Here is a 10278-nt window from a genome sequence, read left to right as displayed (position 1 = left end):
AAAAGATAAAATGGTGTTCAGTTTAGTCCTGGTTCGCTTGGCTATGGTGATCTCCAGGGAATCAGGAGGAAGGCCAATAACTGAGCCAGCCTTTTTAATGATTTTATTTATACGTTTTTTGTCCGAAACAGTGATGATGCCCCCCCAGCAGAGAACAGCATTAAACAGGACACTAGCCAGGATACCTTGGTAGAATACATAGAGAAGTGACCTGCTGATGTCGAAAGAACAAAGTTTTCTCAGATGAAAGAGGAGAGACTGGGCTTTTTTGAACACAGAATCTGTGTTCTGCTTCCAGTCCAGCTTACCGTCCAGGTGAACGCCAAGGTATCTATAGGACTGGACTATTTCAACCTCCTGCCCCCTAATGATGACAGGAGAGACATTCACCTTCTTCCTACTGAAGTTGATGACCAACTCCTTGGTTTTTTCTATGTTTAATTCCAAGAAGTTGGCATCGCACCAGTGGACAAATGAGTCAATCTCCTTTTTATAGACCCGGTCATCGCCTTTGTTGATGAGACCGATCAGAGCAGTATCGTCAGAAAATCTTTGCATATGGCACATGGCCTCGCTATGTCTGCAGTCCGCAGTATAAAGAACAAAGAGGAAGGGCGCCAAAACTGTTCCCTGGGGGGCTCCAGTTATATTTGCCCTACAATAAATATAGTTACAATATAAATCTAATCTAATATATAATCTAAAAAAACCTAAATGCTAAATATATGCAATATATAATCGAATAATCTAAATCTAATCTATAGTCTAAACATGCTAAATGCTAAATATATGATGAAGTATACAGTATTCACATAAGGTGCGGTACGTATAAGGTAAGTATATTGTCCTTTTAGGCGGGAGTCAGCTACTAGGTTCCTAGTCGTTGGATGTCTGGCAGCAGTCCCTGCCCACTGTTGTGGAGCCTGATGGCCGCTGGTATGAAGGACTGGCCGAGGTGGTTAGTTGAGTGTCGGGGGGGTATGAGTCTGTGACTGAACGTGCTTCTCATCTTGACTAGCTCATCGTAGAGGGGTGGGAGTGATTCTCCAGGATAGCAGCCAGCTTCCTTCTCATCCCCCTCTCTGCCACCACCTCTAGTCTGACCAGCTCGACTCCCACCACGGAGCTAGCCTTCCTCACCAGCTTGTTCAGTTTGTTGGTGTCCCTCGAATTGATGTAGCCCCCCCAGCATGCCACAGCATAGAAGAGGATGCTGGCCACTACAGACTGGTAGAATGACTGCAGCAGTCTATTGCAAACATTGAAGGACCTGAGTCTCCTCAGCAAGAACAGCCTGCTCTGTCCCTTCCTGTAGAGGGCCTCTGTGTTGTCTGACCAGTCCAGTTTATTGTTCAGGTGTACCCCAAGGAACTTATATGACTCCACCACCCCCACCTCATCCCCTCGGATGGTGATGGGAATCGGGGGGGGGTCTCTTCTTGCCCCTCCGGAAGTCCACCACCAGCTCCTTGGTTTTGAGTTGGAGGTGGTTGCTGTCGCTCCACCCCACAAAGCTCTCCACCAGGGCTCTATACTCTTCCACATAGTCATCGGTGATGTAGCTTATGAATATAATAATAATAATAGATACAAGTTCTATAGCGCCTTTCATGAAACCCAAGGTCTCTTCACAATCACAACAAAAAAATAGGGCTAGGGAAGTAGGGAAAAAAGGGGGATGAGGGCAGGTAAGGGATAATGAACCTAATCTAAACTAACTAATGGGGAAAAGCCTTGGTGAAGAGGTGTGTTTTGAGAGCAGTTTTGAAGGTGTCCAGGGTTGGGGCGTTGCAGATTTCAGGGGGGAGAGAGTTCCAGAGGGTAGGGGACGCCACGCTGAAGGCTCTGTCACCAAAAGTCTGCAACCTGGTGCGAGGGATGGAGAGGAGACCCAGATCAGAGGATCGTAGGTTCCGGGATGGAGTTTGCTGGTGGAGGAGATCAGACAGGTATCGGGGGGGGCGAGGGCATGGAGGGACTTGTAGGTGAGGAGCAGGAGTTTGAAAGAGATGTGGAACTTGACTGGGAGCCAGTGGAGGTGGATGAGGGTGGGGGTGATGTGCTGCCAGGGCTTGGTGTGAGTGAGAACCCTGGCAGCTGAGTTCTGAACATACTGGAGCCTGTCCAGGGCTTTGCTGGGTACCCCGAACAGGACTCCGTTGCAGTAGTCCAACCGGGAGGTGATAAATGAGTGGATCAGGGTCTCAGCCACAGAATCTGAGAGTGAGGGTCGGAGGTGGTAGAAGGCAGACTTGGTAACGGATTTGATGTGGGAGTGAAATGAAAGTGTGGAGTCGAGGGTGACGCCCAGGTTATGGACTTCGAGAGACAGGGAGATGGAACAGCCGTCAACGTGGAGGAGGAGATCTCCAACCTTCCGGAGCAGTGCCTTGGGGGCCACAACCATGAGCTCTGTCTTTTTGCTGTTGAGTTTGAGTAGTTTGGTTGACATCCAGGTTTTTATGGCGTGGAGGCAGTTGACTAAGGACTGTGGGGGGAGCTGGGAGGATGGTGAGGTGCTGAGATAGAGCTGAGTATCATCAGCGTAGCAGTGAAAGTTGAGTCCGTAGTGACGTATGATCTGACCGAGGGGGAGCATGTAAATGGTGAATAGTAGGGGACCCAGCACGGAGCCTTGGGGGACACCGTGGTTGACTGGGGCCGGGGGGGAGGATGAGCCGCTGACGCTGACAAACTGAGATCTATTTGCGAGATATGAGTGAAACCAAGACAGAGCTGTACCGGTGATGCCAAGGTTGTTGGAGAGTCATTTGAGGGGGCTGATGTGTCCGGAGTCTGCAGAATATGGAGGAGTCGTCAGAGAACTTCTGCAGGTGGCACCCGCTTGAGTTGTGGCAGAAGTCTGAGGTATAGAGGGTGAAAAGGAAGGGTGACAGCACAGTTCCTTGGGGGGCGCCGGTGTTGCTCACCAGTACGTCAGACTGACTGTCCTGTAGTCTGACGTACTGCGCAGTCCTTGATCCAGGCCACCAAGCCGTGCCCCAGCTGCATCACGGAGAGCTTCTCCGCTAGCAGTGAAGGCTGGATGGTGTTGAAGGCACTGGAGAAATCGAAGAACATAATCCTCACTGAGCTGTGCGGCTTCTCCAGGTGTGTGTAAGCTCTGTGGAGCATATAGATGATGGCGTCCTCCACCCCGATGTTTGCCTGGTATGCAAACTGCAGGGGGTCGAGGGAGTCACGCACCAGGGGCTTGAGGTGTTGCAGGACCAGCCTCTTGAACGCCTTCATGACGTGTGACGTCAGAGCGACTGGCCTGTAGTCGTTGAGGGTGCTGGGTCGTCCCTTCTTGGGCACCGGGACAATGCAGGAGGTCTTCAAGAGCTGGGGCGCCCTCTTCAGCCTCAGGGAGAGGTTGAAGGGGTGTTGGAGCGGTGCTGCCAGCTCCCCCGCACATGCTTTGAGTACCCTGGGATTGGTGTTGTCCGGTCCTCTGGCCTTATTCACTAATCTTGGAGAGCTGCCTCCTGACCTGGCTGTTATTGATATATCACCATATCAAGGTTTTTATTGTGTTATTGTGGAGAGATAGCTATCAGCTCACTTTTGTAAATGTTCTACAGTATCTGTCTCCTTATCAAATGACAGTGAAGTTGTTAAATGGAAACATTTCCATTTATAGTCACCTATGTGGTTCCAAATCAGAGTAATAATCATTCAAGCTGTACTCTATTACCTCTTATCTAATGTCAGCCTGTCCACTTAATGTGACATGACTCCTCTGCAATAATATTGGTCACCTGGGAATTACAGTGATCATCTGATAAGGCATCTATTAGATGATTACACAATGAATTTGTGGCAAAAGTTCATTATGAGGTCATGTGCACAGATAAGGGTCTTGAACATGCCTTGTCTTGTCATGTATTCGTGTCCGAATAAGACGCCCACCCCCCATCATTTTCTTCTTTCAAGGATTCCCTTTCATGTTTACATGAAAGAGTACATTGTAGCTGCTCCACCAAACTCCTACAGATACAGGAATGTACAGGGCAGGCCTACTTTGAACATGGTTATCTTGAAATCGTTTAGTACACCCTGAATATTTTAGGTCTAAATGTGTACATTTGGCAGAACACTGTTAAGAAATCACAGGTTTCACCGTGTTATAAGTCCCCTTTCTTCCGTGTGAGTTTACGATTATGACGGTCAAAGTCTTGGAGATACTGTACGTTAGATCACTGATAAAGTTGATGGACCGATGTCCAGGGAATCGTATGGACATCTCCGGAGGTCCGTGGTCTGATTGGCTACATCTCCGGAGGTCCGTGGTCTGATTGGCTACATCTCCAGAGGTCCGTGGTCTGATTGGCTGCAAACTACAGTCTTATTGTACCTCCTCTACTCCCTGTACACACATGACTGTGTGGCACAGCAGAACAACAACACAATCATCAAATTTGCTGATGACACAGTAGTGGTGGGCCTGATCTCTGCCAACAACGAGAGGGCCTACCTGGAAGAGGTAGAGAATCTGTCGCAGTGGTGTCAGGAGAACTGCCTCTCCCTGAACGTCAGCAAAACAAAAGAGATGATTGTGGACTTCAGGAGGTCGGGGGTCAGGGACTACAGCCCCCTCAGCATCGACGGGGCACCGGTTGAGAGAGTGAACAGTTTCAAGTACCTCGGAGTCCACATATCCGAGGACTTGACATGGACCACACACATTGACAGTGTTGTGAAGAAGGCACAGCAACGCCTCTACTTCCTCAGGCGCCTAAGGAAGTTCCAAGTCAGTCAGAAGATCCTTAAGAACTTCTACTCATGCACAATAGAGAGCATCCTGACTGGCAATATCACCTCCTGGTTTTGGAATAGCACCGCACAAGACCGTAGCAGACTACAGAGAGTGGCCCGTTCAGCCGAACGCACAATTGGAGGGGGCTTCCCACTCTCCAGGACATTTACAACAAGCGGTGCATGGGTAAGGCTAAGAGAATTATCAAAGACTCCAGCTGCACCCAAACAACTGCCTCTTTGAACTGCTGCGGTCAGGCAAGCGATATCAGAGTTTCATGGCAAGCACAGAGAGACTCAGAAGAAGCTTCTATCCTCAGGCCATCAGAATGCTAAATGACAATAACACTATGTAACAACCATCAAATGCACTCACAGCACACACATCCACACACACACACTCACTTTAAACAAACAACTCACTGCAGCACCCACTTTACCCACTTTATAACACCTAAACACACTTTATATTTATTGGTAAAGAATTTGCGCTACAACCCATACCTCATTACACCTTACTGTAAATTTTACCTAAATTGTACCTCATCCCATTTCTTCCTGGTTAAATAAAGGTTAAATAAAATAAAAAAAATATGAGACACATGGACATAATAAGACACAATAAGATACAGAGGTGTATATTCATCTTGAACTTGACTCTGAGGAGGAATAGGCGCCAGTAGGGGTTTTGCCATCTTAAGAACCCATAGGTGGATTCTGCTCCCTGGCTTGGCCAATCGTATAGTGTATGAGCAATAGATGCATGTCCTCTGCTGGTGTGAGTGAACAGGTGATAGCAGAGACACATATCTACTACATCAGATCGCAGATAGGCAATCTGTCTTTAGCAGTGCTGAGCCGGATAGCTGCTCTGCATGATGGTGGCGAGAGGAAGCGGGGCAGACAGGGAAATCAAGCCAGTCAAGGGCCGAGGGGTGGCTGATCGGGAGGACACAGGGAGGGGGGTGGGGGCTGGATGGATCCCCAGCCGACTGAAGGCGATGGTGAAGCGCCAGCCCCTGAAGGTGAGGAGCCCGCTGATGCGAGAGTGCATGGCAGAGTTCCTGGGAACCTTCATCCTGCTGGTGAGTGAGCGCATGTTTTTTCTTTAGCAGTTCCCCGTTGATTTGGAGGAGACCCAGTGGTGTCGATCAGTTCCCTGTTGATTTGGAGGAGACCCAGCAGTATTGATCAGTTCCCTGTTGATTTGGAGGAGACCCAGCAGTATTGATCAGTTCCCTGTTGATTTGTAGGAGACACAGCAGTATCAAGAGGATTCAGCGTCTCAGGATTCAGCTTGTTATACTGTATACTCACTATACACTGTATAGTGACAGTGGGGTTACTTGAGTATAGTAGATCATTTTTTTATGTGATTTAAATTATTATTCCAAACCATCTAATTATGTACTAATCACACCTTGCAGCTATATGTAGCCATTTACACACCATCTAATTATGTACTAATCACATGCACCTTGCAGCTACAGTGTATGTTGACATTTACACACCATACAGTTCCTGTGTTTCCATACCTAATGGCAGCAGTGGTTATTATGAAACCCAGCTCATACTGTATGTGTGTTTACTTGTAAAGTCATACTGTGTTGAAGGGGCAATAATGTAGATAAGAAGTGGCCAGTTGATCATTACAAAGTCTGAGTTTATGAGGAGCCAAGTCGTGCAATTACATGTGTGTGCGTGCATGTGCGTGAGTGCTTGTGTATGTGTGATTATAGCGTCATGCATCTATGTATGTGTGAGTGCTTGTGACCGTGCACGCTACTTAACACATTCAGTGCCAAAAACGACTTAAGTCGTTTCTGGGTCGTTTTTCCTTATTTTTTTTTTGTTGTTGATATTTCGATATTTTTATTCATTATCCATCTAGGGAGCCTGTTGTTACCATAGGGAATGAGTCTGAGGTCGCCAAAGTGCAATACCGGCCACATCTAGCTAGACGGCGGTATCGAGCACCCGTTGAAACCTTGTATCTTGGCTTGTGCGTCGATCTAATGTTTCCGGGTCGTTTTTTTGTTGTTGCTCAAACTGAGAGGTTATAACGGTCGGATTGAGAAGAATCAAATGCTCCTGATGCATGATGTGTAGTGGATTATGTTGGCAACACGATGGACATCAATACTTGGAATCGTGATCAGATCATTGGAATATTCTTTTTGGTGTACATCCTAGTCAAGGTAATGATATCAATCTTGCGTTGATCCAAGCATGTCTTCACCTCGATCCGACCGTGTGTGTGTAACGTTAGTCTACAACGTATGCCGTTGGTGGCGATCAAAGCATAAAAAAACGACCTTTCATGCATTCATGATGAAACATAATACCTATGATATAGATTTGATTTGAGAATAATAGCGGGTCCAGGCAACAAACGGCAACGGTTATAGTATAATACACTTATAAGGCTATTCCTCAGCATTTCACGAATTACCCCAGACCGATCTAAAAACATACTTATATTCACCACGGTATAACGCGCGAATGTATGTGTAACGGATGGTATCGTGTCGTGAAGAGCAGTCAAGAGGGGATGGGGTGAGTAGCAGTGCTATGGGTTAAACTCACTCTCACATCCTCAAAACACACATAGACACGGTACAAAGAAGTGAATTCACCTCTTGGTATAGCGGTCTGTGTTGCTGCCCGCGGTGTGGGAGACCGGGGATCAACTCCCACTCGGGGCATCGAAGTTTGAGGTGACGTTGTCACAACCGTTACAATGGTGCCGACTGACCCGGATGCGTGAACACTTTCGGCAACCAACATGTACTTCCGCGTTTCTCTGATTGGCCAGCGATCGGCCAGCCCTCTACGCTCGTTTTCCCCCTACGCCGGTAACGCGCGCATGCGCATTTTCTTTTTGACGGCACTCACACGCCAAGCGAGGCTAATCGCAGAAATGTAATGTTATGTTGTTGTACCAGCATGGCGCGGGACCCGACCCCCCCCTCCCCCCTTCCCACCCACGACAACAAAGCCCCCCCCGCCCCACTCAGAGGAACAGATCACAAATGAACAATACTTCGAACCTGACAACATCAATGAAATAACCAACTCCAATGGGCTGAACATTTTCCACCTTAACATAAACAGCCTAAAAAACAAATTGGATGAAATCAAACAATTATTCATAAATGGTAAGGCAAACATACTGTGCTTCTCAGAAACTAAGCTTGACGATTCTGTAAAAGATCCAGAGATAGAGATTGAGAACTACTCAATAATCAGGAATGATAGGAACAAACATGGAGGTGGCGTCTGTATGTACATACACAAAGACACCAAATTCATCAACAGAAATGACCTGAATCATGAATCAATTGAAACTGTATGGGTGGAAATCCTATTCGAAAGGGCGAAATCCCTACTGGTTGGCTCAATCTACAGACCGCCAGATCATAGTGGCTTTTATGATACACTTGACGGGTGTTTAGCTGGAGTTGAGGATGTAGACGAAATTCTTATTGGAGACTGGAACACGGATATGCAACGAAAAGATGCACCCGTCTTCAAGTCATTCAGTAGGCTTTGTGATCTGCACGGCCTCAGCCAGCTAATCACCCAACCCACACGTGTATGTGAATCAACTCAGACTACCATTGACCTCATTCTGACCTCCGACAAGTCCAAGATCTCCAATAAAGGGGTTATAGCATGCGGGTTAAGTGATCATTATATGATATTCTGTACCCACAAAAAGCTAAAACAAAAGGCTGGCTGCCACAAAAGAGTCACATCTAGAGACCTCAAAACCTACTCTAGTGAGGCCTTTAACCTTGAACTGGAGAGTCTGGACTGGTCAGATGAACTCAATGGTACACTGGTTGAAGAAACATGGCTTGGTTTCAAAACCAAATTTTCAACATACTAAACGACATGGCCCCCCTAAGAACCACCAGGGTAAAAAATCGCGCTGAGCCGTGGATGCACTCCGAGATCCTGGCCGCTATGAAAACCAGAGACAAAAAATGCTCTGAGTTTCGTAAAAGTCAGTCAAAGCTTACCAAAAGCACGAGTAGTGAACTCCAAGCCCAAGTGACTGAACTCAAACTAGAAAGAAACAGACTAAGAAACGACGTAAACTCCATGATCAAAACTGCAAAACATTATTTCATCAATGACAAAACTGAGGAAAACAAAAACAAACCACGTGAACTTTGGAAATTACTCAATAATCAACTAGGATGCAGTAAAAAACTTAAAACCAGATTATCAAACATAAACATAAAAACTGACAACACGCTCATCACAGACAAGCTGGATGTAGCCAATTACTTAAACATTTTCTTCACAAACATAGCCACAACACTGGTAAACAAACTACCCTCCCACTCAGGGCTTTATGGGGTAGAACACATAGTACTTACTACAAAAACCTAGGGTCCGTAAGGACGACTTCAAGCTGGAAATGGTAACAACAGATGAGGTACTCAAAAAACTGAGCGCCCTCCAACCTAACAAGGCCACTGGCCATGACAACATCCCCTCCAAATTCCTCAGAGACTCAGCAGCCGCCATCACCCCAGTCATCACACACATAATAAACCTCTCCATAAAACAGGGACACGTCCCCAAGGACTTCAAAATTGCGAGGGTGACCCCTCTGCACAAAAAGGGCAGCTAATTAGACCCAGGCAACTACCGCCCTGTTTCTATTCTCACCTCCATCTCGAAAGTCATGGAAAAAATAGTCTACGAACAGGTCGAAAAGTACCTAGCGGAAAAAAATCTAATCTACGAATTCCAATCTGGCTTCAGAACATCCCACTCCACTGACACATGTCTTCTCTATTTGAACGACCACATCAAACAAGAGGTGGACGTGGGCAAATACTGCGGCATGGTCATGCTGGACCTACAAAAGGCCTTCGACACTGTCAATCACTCCATTCTGATTGACAAGCTAAAAGCAATTGGTTTTGATAGTCTATCAGTGAGCTGGATGCAATCCTACCTTGAGGGGAGGGAACAGATGGTGGAGGTAAACGGTACCCGATCCCCTCCCCTCACAGTGAGCTGTGGTGTTCCACAAGGAAGCATACTAGGACCGCTACTGTTCCTAATTTATGCAAATGAAATGTCGTCAGCTTGTGACTGCAACTTGTTCCTGTTTGCGGACGACTCAGCCCTGCTGGTCTCTGACAAGAACAAGTTACAGGTTGAAAAAACCCTCAGCACGGAACTAGGCAAAATCTGCATATGGCTCGCTGATAACAAACTATCATTACATATGGGCAAAACAGAGTCCATTCTCTTCGGTTCAAATAACAAACTCAGCAAGACCGACGGCTTCTCAGTTACAGTGGTTGACAATATTGTCACAAGGAAATTACCTACCTGGGTTCCATCCTAGAGGCTAATCTCTCCTGTGACAAAATGGCATCCAATGTAATAAAAAAAGTCAACCAACAAACTCGATTCTTGTACCGGATCTCCTCTCTGGTAAACAAGAATACCCTGAAGACTATGGCAGGAGCACTCATTCAAGGGTACTACGAC

General features: G+C 46.8%; 1 protein-coding gene across 1 annotated transcript in view; it reads left to right on the top strand.

The window, feature by feature from the left end:
- Positions 1-5759: 5759 nt before the first annotated feature.
- aqp10a (aquaporin 10a) overlaps positions 5760-10278 on the top strand; it is a gene marked incomplete at both ends in the record, with an annotated part of 33748 nt that continues 29229 nt past the window's right edge. The window contains one exon of the mRNA XM_084336721.1: positions 5760-5843. Within this exon, the coding sequence (XP_084192847.1) occupies positions 5760-5843 (84 nt within the window). The remainder of the gene's footprint in view (positions 5844-10278) is intronic.

This window comes from Notolepis coatsorum, assembly GCF_963971535.1.
Source record: "Notolepis coatsorum genome assembly, chromosome: 19".
Taxonomy (NCBI): domain Eukaryota; kingdom Metazoa; phylum Chordata; class Actinopteri; order Aulopiformes; family Paralepididae; genus Notolepis; species Notolepis coatsorum.
Note: the sequence above shows the minus strand (reverse complement) of the source record. Positions and strands in the feature narration are given on the sequence as shown.